The 19,071-nt window shown below is 38.6% G+C and overlaps 1 protein-coding gene across 1 annotated transcript in view; it reads left to right on the forward strand.

Annotated features, from left to right (window-relative positions):
- Positions 1-19,071, forward strand: part of MEE18 (maternal effect embryo arrest 18) — a 433,784-nt gene that overhangs the window by 252,122 nt on the left and 162,591 nt on the right. Inside the window, 1 exon segment of the mRNA XM_089404666.1 lies at positions 8,701-8,784. Coding sequence (XP_089260792.1) covers positions 8,701-8,784 — 84 coding nt within the window.

The following is a 19,071-nucleotide window of genomic DNA, read 5'->3' on the forward strand; positions in this document are numbered from 1 at the left end:
AGATCTCCAATAATGCCACAATCAGCCTCCAAAACAAACTGAAAAACAATAAACTATAACCTGTGAACCCTGAATGGATCCACCAAGGGAAGGGTTTTCGTCTTGGGGCTACTACTGAAGTAGAGAACCAAGTTCTCAAACCTCTCCACAAAAAAATACACAAATCCAAGATGTTCTCCAATGGCCTCCTCCTCCTTTTTTATAGATCTGATGCACCCCTCTAGAACCTCCTATTTTATTATTATTTTAATCATGGAGCACTTTTCCCTCTTATATTTTAATTAAAATATTATTTTTAATGCAGGAAAAGGGTAAATTGGCCACCTCTCCTCAGGTCATTGAAACTCACATCCAACCACCCCATAATGTAGATCTTCTTGTCCTGGTTCCAACGAGTTATTACACTAAGGTGTTTAGTGAAGTATTCCTCCCATAATGCCATCTTAAGCGTAATTAGTTGAGTTAGGCCCAATAATAACTCTGTTTTCCAGAAAGTTGTTGGGATGCGCTAGCACGAAAGGCAAACTGTGCGGATGATGGAATATGCCGAGCAAATGCCATCATATCCCATAAAATCTCCTCAAAAATCCATTGGAATCCCTGATGACATAAACCTGCTCCATGACCTGGCCATCGCCTACCCTGGAAATCCACCTTGGCTGTACTATGAAGAGAAATAAAAATGGAGACATGACAATCCTCACGCCCCAAGATTGCTTGCCCTTAAGCAATCGAAATATGTTGACCAATCTGGTGGCCCAACGCAATTGAGACCTAATGCCAAGATCCCATACGAACCACTGGGTGATGCTCTATTCCTGTGTCAATCCACCATGAACGGACCCCTCAATGCCCAGATCCCAGACCAATTTACGACTAAACGTGGCATCAACAAATCCTCCTAGATCCTAATGCCACTAAGAACAAATATCAAGGTTCCGAGGATCCAACTGTGCTATAACTCCACCCATGAATGCTGCTCCATCTGCCGCATACCAACTCATCACCTCTCTCCAGTCCAACCCCTGACTCAATCCATCGCTAATCCAACTCTCCTAATGCCAGGAAGGAATGTTGAAGAGTTGTCGACCTATATCCCACTGCCAGCTGGAGCATGCAGTCTCTGACATATCTAGGGGTCCCCACTCTACTATGCCCTTGACTAAGGATATCCCACCATCAATAGGATACCAAATCATGATCTCCTGCCAATCTAATGTATGGACACCTGTGCAAGGGATACATCTGCTATGTTGATACTGGTCCACGCCTAACTCTTGATGCTCTATTCGGTCAATCAAAACATGTCCGAGAAATCTTGCCTCTCTCCCTCTAATGGGAAAAAGTGGGCACACTGTGTTGCAAGCCCTAACTATGTACTTCTGGAGAGGGCTGCTCCCTGAAAGACCTGCAGCTCTGCTAGTTGCTTGTGCATCTACCCGCACCTTAGCAGTGGGTTGACCCCAGCTCCCGCTGTCTGCTAACCTCCTGCAAGACTACCCTGTCAATCTCCAACATCTCTTGAGGACAAGTGTCTGCAAATACTATCTCCCTAGAGGCTACCTGCACATCTATCTACTCCACTCCAATGGCTGGCTTCAAGGGTGTCTGCTCATTCTCCATCATGGGCTCAACATGAGCCATTAGCTGACTCTCCAACGCTGACCCATCCCGCACACTGTGTGTGTCATCTGTCTCATGCTCCTCTATGTGCTCTCTATGCTGAATCATCAGTCACTCATCTACTCCTGGATCTCATTCCCTCATGGGAACAATCAACTGCTCGCCATACTCCTCTACCACACATGGATGCACATCTAGGCTACGGTCATCAACTCCACATCACTGCTCATGCTCTTGAGAGGTACCAACGTATGAACCCATGGACTCGTCCAAGGAAGAATCCTCACCCTGAAAGTCACAAGGAATCTCCTCTTGCTCTACCTCTGTCATCTCCTCAGCGTCACTCAAGCATGAGTGGTCAGGTCCCCAAAGACCCTTGCAGACAAAGCAAAGTCCCTTCCTCCTCATCTCATTCTTGCTGCGTGATCCCCCAAACCTGAGCAACTCCTCCCTGGTTAGCTGTCTCCTGAACAGTTCAATTTTCTGCTCAACCAACCTCTCGGCTAGTTCATAAGAAGCAGGCGAGACTAGTTGTTCTCTCCTCCAGATGGACAACAATCGAGACTGCATCTCTTGGCAAATGGCATCACGACCTCTCATACATGATGACAAGATGGACTGCATGTGTGTTATGACTGTGTCAGAGTGATGTTTCCTAATGCCGAAGAAGCATTGGAACATCTGCAAGATAAGATCATCACACTCAAGATCAAACATGACTTCATAAGTCTTAGTCATGTCCATAACTCCTAAAATCTCAAGCTTCTTCCGAAAGGTAGAGTCTGCACTGTTGTCAAAGTCTCAGAAAGTTTCTATCATCAGTTTGAAAACTATCCTCATAACATCATCATTGTAGGGAGCTATAGGAGCAGTTAGTCTCATGATGTTACTGAGACAAGAGGCAACTAGAAGTCTAACCCCTTCACAAGGTTCCTCCAAGAACTTGTGTTGTATGAGAGCAAGCATTGCTGGTTTTAGAGCCCAAATTAGTCTCTTCCCTTCTCACTGGCTCATTTTGGAAAGGAGGGCATCTATTCATCAAGTTTGAAAAGAGCTTTCCATGTGACCCTCATGTATTTCAAATCTGTTCCAAGTGCTAGGATGTTGTTTCCAATCTTCGACTCCTTCTGCAAATCTCTTGGCTGCTCATGGGTAAGAATGGCATGGATCTCATTTGAGAGAGGTTTGTTGACTTGCTTGGGTTTTTGGTCCAATGATGCATGGTGGTTCAAGGAACTAATTTATGTTCAATCCTCTTAATTCCTTTAGGAGTTCCTCCATGGTTTAGTCCAATGTGGCCACTATTTTATGAGTTAACTGTTTGCCCCCTCAGTGAAAGTTCATCAATAACTTCATTTGCATGCTATCGCAGGTATGATGTATATGGTTTGATTTGATTTGATTTTTCAGGTATGGTGATACAAATAAGATGCTAGACCCTAAGTTTAGAGTTTAACCATTAACTGAATCATCACATATCATTATGCATGATAGAAATAATTCACTGTAACTCATCCCTACCCATTATGGCACTGTTTTTCTTTCATAAACAACTTTCAATATTTTCCTAACCACTTGGAATAATTAAAATCAACAGTAACAATGAATAAAATAGGGAACCTGAATATGCAATAGCTTCTCCCCCGTACAACAGTGAATTCAATCTTCAATGTTTCAAGAGACAACTCAGAATGAAGGTCAATCTCGGTTCAAGAAGCCACACAACTTTGGCCAGCAAGCAGGGTAATTCATCCAATAGTCGGGATCAATGTTGCACGAAGCGGGAGCGAAGCGGAAGCGCGAAGCGGAAGCGCGGAGCGCGGAAGCGTCATTTTCCAAAAATCTAGGAAGCGAAGCGTCCGCGGAAGCGTCTGCTATATATATATATATTTTTTATATTTTTTTGCATTTATACTAAAAAAAAACATCCCAAATACCAAATTAATTGTAGAAGACATGAAAACATGCATATTTTTGCATAAATCAAGATAGATATGGCATCCATGATTCCATTGTAGTTACTAGTATGTACAACAATCATCTATATTCTAGCTATTACAAACATACATCAGTATCAATTTGATACTGCTTGATGCCTATAAAATTTCATAGGACAAGCTCAAGCAAGAGAAGGAATGCAATCACAAGGAAAGTTATCAAGTTTCTATCAAGCAAGGGACTGTTAGAATTCAAGTTTGGGAATATGTCAGAGCTGGGCTCAATTGCTCATGAAGGCCACAAATCAAATTTGAAAATGCAAACCATGATTGCAAAGTCCTCCTTCAGCATTTAATGGAAGCAGCCAGCAAGGAGGCTTGGAGAGCTAATTCAAGACTATTTAGGGCAGCATCTCACTTGCTAGATCAGGCCACAAGTCAAGAAGTATTGATGCTTTTTCTGTGCTATTTTGTGGAGGGTTTGTCTCTGTTTACAAGGCTGCAGGAAGGTGCTGCTACAGCTGTATGAGGAGGAGGATTTGAGAGCGCCAAGAGGCCTAGAAGGGACCTACTGCCCTAGCTGCAGTCATCTCAAGCAACAGCACAGGTAAAGGGGGGTGGTTCCTTGTCATCGAAGGAGATTCTCATTCTTCTCTAGGCCACAAAGAAGGGTTGTTTCTACAGCAGCTTGGGGGGTCTGTTTTGAGGGGGTGAAGGCCTAGTTAAGGTCCTCTACCCAGGCCACAGTCATCCTGAGGATCAGTGCAGTTATAACCAAGTATATTTTCATGTATATGAAGACCTAGACCTTGCTGTAGCAAAACCGTGAATTGTAGGAGGCTTGAGGAGGAACCTTAAGCCCCACCAGCAGTACATTGAATACCTAGTAGATCAGCATAGGTGGAAGCATAGTTGGACATAAGATCACAGTGATTTGAAGCAAGGTAAGGGCAACAAACTACATTAGCAAGAATTGCAGACTTTACAAGGAAGTCTCTCAGATCTACTCTCACAGTGTATTGATAATTTGATACTGCACCTCTGGAATAATTGGACGTTCGTTATATGGCTATGCTCTTGCTCCTGGTATGATTTACCAATAGTGTCATATGATCATTGGCATATGCTTCAGTATGATTCTTTGCATTATGACATTTGTTCATGACATCAATTCAATATGGACATGTCACTTGCTTCAGTCATATATATGTTATCGTTTCTCATATAGATCAATATTGGTATGGCTTCCCAATATTGGCAATGATGGGTATAAACCTATAAGCAGAGACTTCTTCATTCTTATATGCACTTAGCATTATGTATGGATATCACTGCTCAAATAGCTTGAGTATGGTATTGCTATGTTCTAATTACAGCAGTATATGCATGACCTCAACTTCAACAGTTGTATATATTTATGTGTGTGTGTGTGTATCAATCTCACAAATATGTATGGCATCCCTATGTATGATGGTACAGTATATGAATATATAGAAGTGCATCCATCAGTTCAGTAGATGATTGCGCTTCCGGTTGCGCCACGCAACCCGCCCTTTTTCAATGTATATTCATTGAGTTGACATTGTATTCAGAGCAGTAAGACCGTATATTCAGGCTACAATGCTCAAGTTATATGGTATTAGGAATCCTATATGAGAATGATGTCATATTGGTGGGTTGCGTCCAGGTTGCGTCCAGGTTGCGTCAAGGTTGCGTCCAGGTTGCGTCAAGGTTGCGTCCAGGGATGCGCGATTCCGGGGGGCCGCAACCTCAAATGGCAGGAATCGTTTTTTTAACCCGGAATCGCGCCACCTCAAAAACGGATCCGCGCTTCCACTGGGGATTCCGGATCGATTCGCTCCGATCCGCGATTCTGCCTTTGGATCCGGGGGGGGGGGGCGATTCCTGCAACACTGGTCGGGATGAAGGAAATCTTTCATTTTCTCAGCGGCAGAAATGTGTCCAAAACACCTGTAATGTACCAGGGCTGAACTATGCCAAAGATTTATGCCGAGATTTATGCTGAGAGTAGAGGCTGATCAAATTCTTTTGAAATTATCAGTGATGCTCAGCTCCAGACTTGGTCTGTCAATCCCTTAGTTTGCCCAAGAAGATAAGAGGTCTCGGCCTATAAACAATGACGATCACACCCAATTTCATTCTCTTAGTGTCAGACTTCTTTTCTTTACAACTCTTTGATTCACTGCTGAAAAGCTAAGTCTGCGGCCCACTCGAATATCAGTCTTGGAATAAGATGAGTTTTCTCAGCCACAATAATATGAAATCTGGAAGATAAGTCAGCATTCTAGTCACTTCCAGTGCATTTTCCAGGCAGAGTTTCCCAATCGTCACTGTGTATCAACTCACTGATACAATTGATAGACAAAGGCTTTCCTCATCCATTTTTGTGCCAACTTGACACAGTAAAAAATATCTCTCCCACAGTCTCCCGCTCTCCAGTAGACAACACATGATCCAGGTGACCAATGATAGCAACCTCTTGTGAGGAAATAACACCGAGATAGCACAAATAACCTTATGGCTTCTTATTTAGAGCGAATGATTTATTCACTAGCTGAACTCGTTCTTGGCACTTGGAACGAGTTCGACCTCGTACTGTTCATCCTGGCCTCCAAAATGGAAAGTCTCGGTCCTGTTCCTAAAGATCTTGTCTCAGCTCCCAGTGAAGAACTCATCTTAGCTTTCACCATAGGCGATTCTGGAAGGTCGTTTGGTATTTGAAACAATTGGAGTGACTGGGCAAATCGTGAGTGCCACACCGTACTCGCTCGTTGAAGAGAACTACCAGTAGTCGGTCCTCACAACCGAGCCTGCCTGTAGCAAAGGAAAACTTCGCCTCCCTTGTCAAATTAATAACATGCCTTTGCAAGCACACAGACGCTTGAAAAAATAATCGGCCTCAATGGGCCCCTCTATAATTTGGCCAAAGTTGCTTCTCACGATATTTACGACCCTTTGTTTGACTTTATTAATTCACCCCACAACTACGCAAAATATGCATATGTTGGCCCTCACTCTGCTACGATTTTTATTAAAACTCGCATACGCCAAATCAGAGCAACAAAACGTTCTTTCTTTCGGATTGGTTGGGGCGTGCAAAAATGGTTTACATCAGAGCGACCTCATGCACAATGATGTCGCGGCCCTCCAAATAAATACTCTTGGAATGCTCTCGGTGCTCAGAAAAAAAAGAATGCACTTTTGTTGAAACTATTATTTTTGGCACTAGAAGGAACAACCTTTAATCGAGCAACTCGATCTTGTTCAACCTATGTGCTGTCCTCCCAAGTTGACGAGCTGTCACAAAATTTTTCTTGTGGTTCTTACGACATAAAATCCGTGCCTTGCAAATATAATGCGGCCAAGCTTAACGCTTATGGCCCAACAAAATCCATGCCAAACACTGGATCAATTAGTGCAGTCATAGTCTACGTTGAGAATGCTCCTCGGTCCACTGTGATATTCCGACAAATTCGGAAACAACTACGATTCAACACAAAACTCTAGTAGATCACATGCAACAAACAATATTCTAGTAAAGTGGCAACTTGATTTTAATCCACAGCTGGCCAAAATCATGGCTCCAATACCACTGTAATGTACCAAATGAAATAAATTTGGAACAAGCAAAATTTTTCTTCAAATCCTAACTCAAAATTTCTTCAGATACAAATTCAATTCATAAATAGAAGATTTCCATTTAAAATAAAATGAATAGAGCACTGCAATCACATAACACAATGAACAAGAAATTCTCAGGTTTGTTATATTAGAAGAACTAGGGTTTACATGCACATACAACCCATATAACTGAGATAAAATGGCCTCAAATAGATCTACAATAATGCCGCAATCGACCTCCAAAACAAACTGAAAAACAATAAACTGCAACCTGTGAACCCTGAATGGATCCACCAAGGGAAGAAATAGGTGCTCGCCCACTCTCACTGAATCACCTGAGTGTTTCTATCCTGGGGCTACTGCTAAAGTAGAGAACCAAGTTCTCAAACCTCTCCACAAAAACAATACACAAATCCAAGATGTCCTTTGATGGCCTCCTCCTCCTCTTTTATAGATCTGATGGACCCCTCTAGAACCTCTATTTTATTATTATTTTAATCATGGAGCACTTTTCCCTCTCATATTTTCATTAAAATATTATTTTTAATGCGAGAAAAGGGTAAATTGGCCACCATGTCTCCTTAGGTCATTGAAACTCACATCCAACCATCCCATCATGTAGATTTTCTTGTCCTGGTTCCAACGAACTATTATATTGAGGTGTTCTGTCAAGTATTCCTCTCGGAATGCCACCTTAAGCGTAATTAGTTGAATTAGGCCCAATAATAACTCTATTTTCTGAAAGTTGTCAGAATGCGCCGACACGAAAGACAAACTGTGCTGATGGTGGAATATGCTGAGCGAATGCCATCAGATCCCATAAAATCTCTTGAAAACTCCATCGGAATCCCTGATGACATAAACCTGCTCCACTGACCTGGCTATCCCCTGCCCTGGAAATCCACCCTGGCTATACTATGAAGAGAAATAAAAATGGGGACATGACAATTACAAGTACAACTTTAATGATGACAAATGATATATATTGAATTTTGAAACTTTGAAATTTTAAGATTGATGAATCATGGCACTCTATATGTTGTAACTTGTGCACGTGGTTGATGAAGATTATAACTTCTAGATGATTGATGTTATATGGTTCAATCCATGTCTTTATGGTTTTTATGGTGATACTTCTCCTTTGTTGGCTTCTAGTTAGTATGAAGGATAATTTTGTGCAAGAGAGATGTATACTGCTTGTTTTAATGGTACTGCTACCTGTCTAGTTGTTCTCTTCTATGGACAATTCTGTCTTTTTAACTTAAAATCATAGATCTATACTTTTTGAAATATAGTATGGCATTCTTTCTATTTAAGTGTCCGTTATTTTAGTCTTTCTAAAATATATTCTGGTAGGAAAATAATTGTTTTCAAATCCCATATTATTTCTTGATATTTTATCTATTGGCCTTCTTACTGCTAATTACTATTCCACTCTTTTCACAATTCCGTGGGAAATATATCACTTACTATGATAGGGTCAAATTCATTTGGGCAGGTTGTATCTTCCGTGCCAACATTGCCAGCAAGAATAAAGCGCATCTTCTACATGTCAAGTGAGGGTACAAACCTCTTGCATGAGGTCAGTTAGTTCTTTTCAGTCCTATTGTTTTCTATGTTCTTCACGTTTTTATTTTCACTCATTTAAAATGATGTACCAAATGAATTTTCTTTTGATATATACAAAAGTACTGCATGTACTTTTGGTTTCTAATTCCATGGCACTTAATGGACTGCTTTAATGGAGACAAAAATTAATTTGATAAGCATCATTGAATTATTGAACATTGATGCTTTTGGTAACATGCAGAGTCTACTGTGTAGGCTCCTTTGAAGACTCATTTCCTATAGTAGAGTGAACATTATGTGGCAATATAAAATATAGCTCTTTGGCTCCAAGTGAGGGTTTCATTGTGGGTTATATTGTGTGGTTTTCATTTGAAGACACATTACCCATGGTAGAGTGGAAGTTATGTGGCAATATAAAATATGGCTAATTGGCTCGAAGTTCCAATAGTCTATTGTATGGGCTTTATTGATACAAAATGTAGCAAGCCTTGGAGAGGGGTACCCGACAAGGCTATCACTAGAGTAAGTGATAACAATGGGGTGATGGCCCACTGTCACCACAGCCAAAACTCCCTGCCGTTTATGGATTTTCACCAATTAGAGTCTTGATATAAAATCACCTATAAGGGATATTATAGGTATAAAGGTGCATGATGACTAAGAGGCTTCTAAGAGAAACACACAACTAAATTACAAGGTTCTAATCAATGAATGAAGGCATTTCACTTTCCTTAGAGATGCTGAATTTGTGCAACACGAGACCTAGGGTTTGATTAATATGTGGAGGGTTGGGATGGCCAAAGGTCAAGGTGTAGAGAAAGGGTTTGCCACAATGTAATTCAGCAAGGTTTTGACACATGAAACCCTTAATAAGCCCCAAGTTGAAGCTAAAACCAAACTAGGGTTTTACCCTAGAGAAAAAAACTAGGGCAAGAGAAATTATGGACAAGATTGGAATGAATGCCTATCAAAGGGAAATGATTTTGAGACAATCACTCCCCCCTTGATATTTAGTCTTTCGACAAGCCAAAATTTCCCTTCGTAGCCAATTCACATTAGGCCCTAGATGGCTGCTTGGCCTCAAGAGGGCCAAATTAGGTAAAGAGAGAGAGAGAGTAAAATTTATCGATAAAGTTTGACTTTATGGCCAACAAAGTATGGCCAATGCCTAGTCCTAGGGTTGATGGAGTCTATGCATTCTTTAGGTTACCAAGAATTTGCAAAGGAGTAAGGATATTTGGATGCCCTAGCATCAAAACCCTAACTATTACCTTTGTGAGGGATTGAAATTCACTTGGGAGAGCAAGTGTGAGATCACCAAGGGGATTGCCATTCACATATCATACAATAAGTAATGCATGCAATAGTATGACCTAGTTTCCATAAAATTGATATTCAACAAATTTAGGGCACAATATTTAACCTAGATCACCAATTTATTCCATACATTAAACATAAATTCATAAATTTTGCAAATAAAGGCAGTTACAAGATAAAATGCATGTACAATCCAATCATTAATCCAAGATAACTTCTCCAAAGACAAGACAATAGCTCCAATACAAGATTTGCTCCATAGATCACATCTCTCCAATAGGAAAAGAGTTCGAAATTCTCAAGAAGAGAGGCCAAGTTCACAAGTGATGACGGTGATAAATGCTATAGTTCTCTCATCTATTTATATGAGGAGGAATAGTTTGTAATTAGCCTAAAAGCCTCTAGGAAACAAGTATAATCACAATACAAGCTTGGGTTACATCAACTTACAAGCCAAGCCAACTAGCTTAGACATAAACTCAAGAGAAAGCCAACACGTTTGAGTCGTGAGGACTAAAATGTTGACGTCATCCATGATATGAGCTCAACATGGCATGCGTTGAGGCTTTGTAGTGCCAAGTAGGGTGTAGAAGCCTCTAAGATTCATCCTCTAAGGGTTGGCCCTCATATCTCTGTCAACATCCCTTTGTGGATGCCAAAATCTAGTTTGGGGCAAAAAAGGTGGTCTCCCGGGTCTCCAACAGCTCAAAATGTCCATCTCTGCTCCAATGTTGAGGGCTTTCTAGGTGCTGCTAGATCTCCCAAGTCTCTAAAGGTGAGACCATCCTCATCTATATCCCTGATATGCCATTGATCCTTTGATGTATGATGGTGACACTCTAATGTATGGCAGTGTATCCTTGATGTATGGTTGTGTCTCTATGAGATAGTGATATATGGCAGCGAGGTATGGCTTGTCTCTATAATAGTGACTTGGTAGAGATAAATGCTACTAGTGACATGGAGATCAATTAGAGAGGGCTAGTTAATACCTCCCTATTCTTGTTTGCTGCCATGGTTGGCCCTAGATGGCCTAATGTGATTGATGATGAAAGACATATGTCTCATTCTTACTCTACTTAATATCTCATTTGAACATTAATGAATATCTAATAGAAGAAGAATTGATTTATGGGTTTTCCGCTGCATTGTTGATGATGTTGTTGTTCTCTCTACATAATTTCTAATGATGATATGATGTTATGGGGTGAATGTAATGTGAAAACATTGAAAAGTTTAAAAATGCAATTATCTACAACAGAGAACAATCTAGCCCTAAAAATTAACATAAATCTATTAGGGATTCCCTAAGGAGGTTATCGAACCTTTGTGTTAATTCCTTTACGGATTCTTTAATAGTTTTTGTTACAACCAAGAATATATTAAGGCACATACCTCCATCTAGCTCAGTTTTCCACCTCTTCTTGAATACCTCATGAAACTTGTCCCAATCATTGATACTTCCTTTTGGAAAACTAAAGTACCAATCTCTAGTATCTCCATCAAGTGAGAGGGAAAAAGGCATCATAATGACATCGTCATGATCAATATGCCTAAGACCCATTGCCCAATAAAAATTGTGAACATGTCTTTCAACAGTGGTGACATCATTGCCATTGAACATTGGCAACCAATAATGATATTTATCAGGAAAGGGATGATGTTGAATTTTCCTTACACCCTAGGTCTAGTCTATGGGTAACCAAGCACACAAACACACTAGAAGTGCTCAACCATGAACAACATTGCACATTGGAAATATACAACAAAGAATCAATAAAATACAGAGATAAATATGTGTTGCCCAAAACACTTCTTATTAGTCTATCAACAAGAAATACATAGGGCTCCTGTACCAGGGATCATGGCCCTTTTACACCCTGATACAAGACTAGTATACAATAGTATACAGTAGGGCTTGAAGTCAACTCCTTTTGACTTTCAATCTGCCCAAAAGAACAAGAACAAAACAAACAACTTGTTGATGTAGCCCCTTAACAATGATGCCTTTCTGTCTTTATTTGTCCTTGACACCTGGCTGTCCTTTGCCTCCTTCACACAAAGATTAAGCTCCTTTCTAATCTCTGTCCAAGCAGCTGCTCACAATGATCAAATCCTTCATCACTACATAAGTCGCCTTTGACTTTGTTGTTCAAGGCTCCTTTCTAAATAGACTTCAAGACTGGAAACTCGAAATTGCAATAAACTTGAAACTATTTTTCTAACTGATGTAGTTTATTTGTCTTCTGTTATTTAACCAACATAGATCCATCTTAACAACAGATCTAATATGAGCCGAGAGAGATCAAATTTCTTTAGGTGCAAACTTCTTTTAGAGTGTAAAATTTGGAAAAAATCTCTCTCTCTCTTTCTCTATATATAATCAATATTAGTTAACAAAGAACTTCAAATATTTTATTTAAATACCGTGTTGAAATATTTTTGAAAAGTATAAGCCTTAAACATCTTACTCACACATTTTTTTACTTCTAATTACTTTGCCTCTTTTTAAAGTTGATATGAAGTTATATTATCGCATATGGAAAACTTAATAAACTTGCATAGAATATTTATTTTTGTTTTTTATTGAGCATTGTTATCACCTGCTAGCTACACCTACCTACAAGTTAGTGAGAAAAGCCTTCAACCCCACAAGGTGTGGTTGGTGGCAGGGAACTCAGAGAAGGGGCTGTCACACTAATCTCGACTCTCTCTGTTTGAGCTATCTCCTAGGTGAGCTAAGGGGGGTGGTTCTTAATGAAAAGTTAAGTTAAAAGATGTGAGTTTATAGGAGAGTATTATAGTAAAAATGGATTACTTTTAAGGATTTATGAAAAAATATGATGTGAGCAACTTGAAATAACAATGCGAATCATTAACATGAGAAAAACCATAAAACCTGTGCTTTATAAGGGATTTGCTCAACAATTTAAAGATATCTTTGCTCAAAGTAAAATGCAATGCTCTCAAAAGAGAGAACAAAGTAACTTTGAAATGTAAACAAAAGATTGTTAGCACAAGGTATTGCAAGATACAAAAATGCTTTTGAGATAATCAACTTTATGAATCAAAACATGTGAAACATATCTTGCCAAAACCCAACAATTAGTAATTAACTTGGAAATGTAAAATAAAGGAAGTGCTAAACCAAGACATCAAAATGCAATTAGACTTGAAGCATGAAAATAAAGCACTTGTTTGAACGCATTGCAATACTTGCTTTTGGAATAGACTTTGCATATGAAAACTCAAACCATCAAGAGACAAGTAAAGTAAATGTAATGGAAGGTGCTCTTGGTTAATTTTATTAATTACCTCTACAACAAGATTGCAATTTAACTCATCAATCCTCAAACCTCATCCTCGCCCAAAGATATGGATCTCACAGTGAGGAGTCAATAGAGGAGTAGAGGTTCCTTAAGATGTCTGCTTCAACCAACTTATGTTGGAAGTAAAATTATAATGAGGCTTGGGGCCTTCCTATACTAAAATGCCTAGATGAAGTGCAAGTTGTGTTAATTCTCCAATTTAAAATAATGCTGCATGAAAATGCTTCAAGGAGAAATAAGATAGTTGCAAAACTTGAGAGACTAAAATGTAAATGAGCTTATATGTGTTTGCACCATTAAATGGAAAATAGACAAGTAAAATGGAATAAATTGCTTTAAGTTACAATTGTTTCAAATAAATGATAGTGCTCAAATAGTTTCCATGACATATAACATAAATTGACCAAGTAGTGAAGGATATACTTGAAGAAATTACGAAACAATTAAAACTTGCCAAAATATGAAGTGTTTACATGTAAGATAAGATTTGCTCAAGTTTACAATTTGGAAGCTTATGCGTATGAGATTTAAATGCAAGATTAGTAAAAATTGCATGTGGAGTGAAATGTGTTGATTTTAAGTATGCACAAAATGAAATTAAATGCTAGAAAGCTAAGAAAAAACTAGAAGCAAAATTAGGCCACCCATAAGAATCCTTCCTTTAAATGAGGAAGGGGGATGCCATAAGAAAAATCCCAAACTCCCGAAACAATTTTTTTAATATTTTATTAGTGCTTAAAGAGGGTAAGAATGTCTCTAAAAGGGATGCCTACAATATGAGAGAGATCTTTACAAATATAGAAATCTAACAAAGCTACACTCTCTCCCAAAAAATATAGTAACAACAAACTTGAAGATGAAAAAAAACTCTCCAAAAGAGATTCACAAGGCTCAAAAGGCCCACGGCCTAGATGAGTTTGCAACTCTGTCCTAAGTGCTTACGGCCTGCCTAGAAATCAGTCTCTGGATAGCGTGAGGGGGTCCTGCATACACACGAGTGAGTAGTTTCCCAAAGCTTCTCCTCAAGCTCTTTGCTGCCCAATGTTCAAGCCTATGGGCTGCAAAACACAAAACCAATTGTCAGTGTGAAATTAGGAAAAGGAAACCAAAACTAAACTACAATTTAATATACAAAACACTAGCTCATGTAATGAGAGTGAACCCCCATACTTGCCTAGCTTTGGAAATGACTCTTGAATAAGAGATATAACTTAGAAAGAGCTAGAATCAAAGAAGTATTTTAAATTTAAATAGATGATCAAGTATATATAGAGCAAGAAAACTCTCTTTTGCTCTTCGTTGGATGGAAGAATTGGAGCGAAAAAATGACTGAGTCTTTGGATTGTTGTGACTCTAGGAGTGAGTTGATTTAATTGAGATTTCTCCCACTTCCAGATGGATTCCTGCACACAATACAAAAGATCTTTTCTACACACTTGAACACGTATTAGCTTGCACAGGATTAGAGCAATATATTGAATAAAATGAACCAAACATTCCCCTTAAAATGAATTGACAAGCTTATCCGTAAAATACTATTCTAAATCAATGATATGTGCAAGATAGCTTGCACACATCAATCCAAGCAAGATGGCAAGTATAAACTAATATTAATTCAATGTACAAAAGAAATTAAACACAATAGTAATAGCATGAAAGGAAATCACCTCATAACACCAAGAGAACACCAGCCAGATAGCTCCAAAGTCTTAATTATATTAAGAAAGTATGTAAGTACAAAATGACAAAGTTTCTTCAAGCCCAATAGCTCATAACATGATACAATATGAGAGCACATAGCTTCATTATATAGATTTGGGAGCAAATCCCAAGGCAGAATGCATGTGAGAACTGAACTTGGAGCAAATCCCAAGAAAGAGCAAGTCGAGTTCCAAGCGGAGATGATAGAGACACCAAGGCAAATCGAATTCCTCATTGGCACCCAAGGAAAATCAAATTCTCTCACATGGCATAGTAAACATATCCATGAGTGAACCAAAGCAATGAGATAACTCCAGTCAAACCAAATCAAACTCGAACCAAGTGCCACCACTTCAGATGATGATCCCAAAGATGCTTTGCGCAGATCCCTAGGAAGTGCGTGATTTCCTCATGTGAAACTCGTAATCCTCCATGTGAAGTGCTAAGTGTAGAAGCAATTCAAGCTAACAGTGAGAGAAGGTCCCACGAAATCCTTAGTCTAAATATTCCGTAGAATATTCCTTCAGTACATGAGTTCCTCTAATAAATTTGATTTTCCACATGTGCAACTGCTGCTTTATCTCTGGGAAATTTGATTTTGCCAAATAATGGTGTATTTATGATGTAGTGTGCTAAGTCATCTTTCACTTCCGTTGACTCAATTATTTGACTTAGGATAATTTCCAAGTCATTTCCACGTCATTCTGTCACATGGAATAATTTATTTCTCTCTATTTTATTTAATTTTAGCTTAATTAAATACCACAATTTCCACTAAACTTAGGAAATGTGGATTTTGAAGATCCAAAACACATTATTAACCCCTCAAAGTGTGTCATAGTAGAAAGTTGAGGGTCATACGACTTCTCAAAGCTACACTTATTACAATTTAAATACAATTTTATTTGCAATTTTTGACATGCGGGAAATCTCAAAAATTAAAAAATGACTGCCTAAACCTAACCAAATTCCACGAATTTTTTTGTGTAATATAAATCGACTCTAGACACTAAGATGTGTTAGGGGTTCAACTTTCAAACCGTCACCCCGACTTTGGGGTAAAAAGTGAGTGAAAAAAGCTAGAAAATTATCTGTCTCTGAAAAAGAAGGGATAATTAACCAGATAAAAAAACACTCCAAGGTGTACTTGTTTGTTAATAGAGTCCCAACATACTAGGCCTATTACAGACTCAAAACTCATCATTACTAGTATCACTTATTATAATTCCCTGCGGCGTGTGGAATTTGGGTACAAAAAAGATGATGAGAAAATAGAAGTAGAGTTAAAAAACTCTGTTGATTGATGATATCTGATGGTACAAATGTCCTCTGGATCATCCTTGGGCATGGAGTCTTTCATATAATCATCAGGTACCACTCCAGTGGTCAACAAGCACGACAGACTTACAGATATATATACAATGTGTAATTTTTCATTGTTTACATTGTATTTTTGAATGCTATATAGAATACACTGTACATATTAAAATGGGTTTTTTGTTATTAATAAGTTTTTTGTATAGTTAGTATTAGTTAACATAGATCTTCAAATAGCCGTGTTGAAATATTTTTGAAAAGTATAAGGTTTAAACATCTTACTGACACCTTTTTTACTTCTAATTACTTTACCTCCTTTTAAAGTTGTTATGAAATTATATTATTGCATATGGAAAACTTACTAAACACGCATACCATACTTATTTTTGTTTTTTATTATAGCCAACATTATTATATTATTTAGAGAATATTTTATTTTTATTTTATGACAGACAGACAAACTTACACATCTTCATCATACTGGGTTGTAGAATGAGCCTCTCAGCTCAATTAACAAGAAATAATGAATAGTTCACTATTGCAATCTTCACAATTAAAATAAATGGTGTGGAAAATAAATCAGGAAATGAGAAATGATGCAAAATCCTTGAAGGGAAAACCAGTGTAGTAGATGAGGGTTTATATTTTATTATCTTCAACATATTAGAGAGTATATAGATCTGCTTGGCAAAACACTGACAAAGCTCTAGAAAATTTTCTCCACCACTCAAACTGGCAGATCGACCTAAAAACCCTCTGTTTCCTGTACAAAATTAAACTCGTCCTCCTCCGATAAATGCACACACAAAACGCTGCTGCGGGAAATACGCACTAGCTGGAAATTGAGATTCTGCTGATCCTGCATTCTTTTGGTAATCCTGCACTTGCACTAGGCAACTCGCTCTATCCTTCGGATTTGATCCTTGGCAACTGGAAATACGATCTGCTGCCCAGATCCACACACTGGAGAATTCGCACCCACTGGTAGGACCTTCCTACAAAAGAAATCAACCTTCCCTCAAACTCTAGAAATCTGTGGAAAATCTCCCCTGGAAATCTCTCTCTAATTTCTGCTGAACCCTCTCATTGATGCTCTACTGGCTTGAAATATTCCCTTGTTGAATATTTCGCACTGGGAAATTGTTAAAATTGGCAACTAGGGCCAAATTCCACCTTAGGACAACTCATATGATGGAGATGATTATTGCATTGGATTTCTCTTTCCGAAAGGCCTAATTTTGCTATAAAGATCATCTCATTCTAACAAGCAGAAATGGAATTTTGAATTTATTCTTTCTCATGCACAAATTGTCAAAGTCGGCCTCAGTCAAATGTAGGCTCATAAGCCCAATGGATGTGTCTCCTCACCCTCAATGAAGTGTATAAATAGGAGTGACCTCTCTCCCATTTGGACATCACTCATCTCATCACATATCTCTCTCTCTCCTCTCGTGATTGTTTCGTACAACTTCGAGGAAGTCTTCTCTACTTCGCACGTGTGAAAGGAGGACGCATTTTTGGGTTTGTTTGCTGGCCGAATTTCATGAAAACAGAACAACGTTGACCAGTGTTGACTTGGGTGTTTTTGACCAGTGTTGACTTTGTTTTTGTGGGCAGAAATCCGATTTCTGAAGGCTGCATTTATTGGCACAATTTTCTAGGAGTTTGGGATAGGTTGACCGAGTTGACTTCAACGTTGACTTTTGCTTTGACTACAAAATTTACAGTAGGGTTTTCTCTCTCCTTTGACTGGTTTGATCAATCTATTTTGCGTTGACTTTGACCCTCTTGGAAGGTCGAATTTATTTGTTGTTGATCGAGCTGCTTGGAGGACATTTTGGAGTTGCTTTGACCATCATTGACTTTTTGGTTAGGGCTGCAGTTCAATACTGATTTGACAAGACTATTTTGGGCAAGTTAATTTGATATTTGTACTCTCTCTCTATTGAACTATTGAAGAATAATGAGAAGATTTGATCAAAGGGTTTCCCCACATTGTGGTCTGTCCCTAGCATCCATAGCATCTTGTGTCCTCTTGTCTTGGCTTGTCTTCTGCACACGTTTTATGTTCTATCTGCATTTATTGTCAATGTGTTTAAGATAATGTGATTGCTACTGGATATAATTGGAAATTGTCAATGGGCTGCCAAAGGAACATTGAAGTAAATTGTGCTAAAGCATAGAACATACCATTATTATCTAAAATTAACATGGTATTAGAGCTCAGGTGAAGACAAAGCCCAAGCAAGAGTGAAGCAAATAAATCACTAAGGGAAGTTGTTGGACAAAGACTTAGAGTTAGTCCCAATGATGATTACGTCTTTCTTCAAATCCGAGGACAAGCTTAAGGACAAATCCGACTATCATGCATGGAAGATGACTCTAGATTTGACATTAGAAAAAAATGATGTTATGGACCATGTCAAAGGAAGAATAGTAGAGCCTCCTTCAAATGCATCTACTACTGCACAAACAAAGTACAAGAAAGGTGAGGTTAAAGCTAAGAAAATTATTGTTGATTCTATTCACAAACCTTTGGTTGCCTATATTTCTGATTTGGAAACATCTAAGGAGTTGTATGACAAGCTAATTGGGATGTTCAAAATAATTAATTTAAATCAAGATCTCTTTCTCAA

Source organism: Pinus tabuliformis, chromosome 2_2, assembly GCF_031772625.1.
Source record: "Pinus tabuliformis cultivar Carrire ecotype Pingquan chromosome 2_2, CPIR1, whole genome shotgun sequence".
Classification (NCBI taxonomy): Eukaryota; Viridiplantae; Streptophyta; class Pinopsida; order Pinales; family Pinaceae; genus Pinus; species Pinus tabuliformis.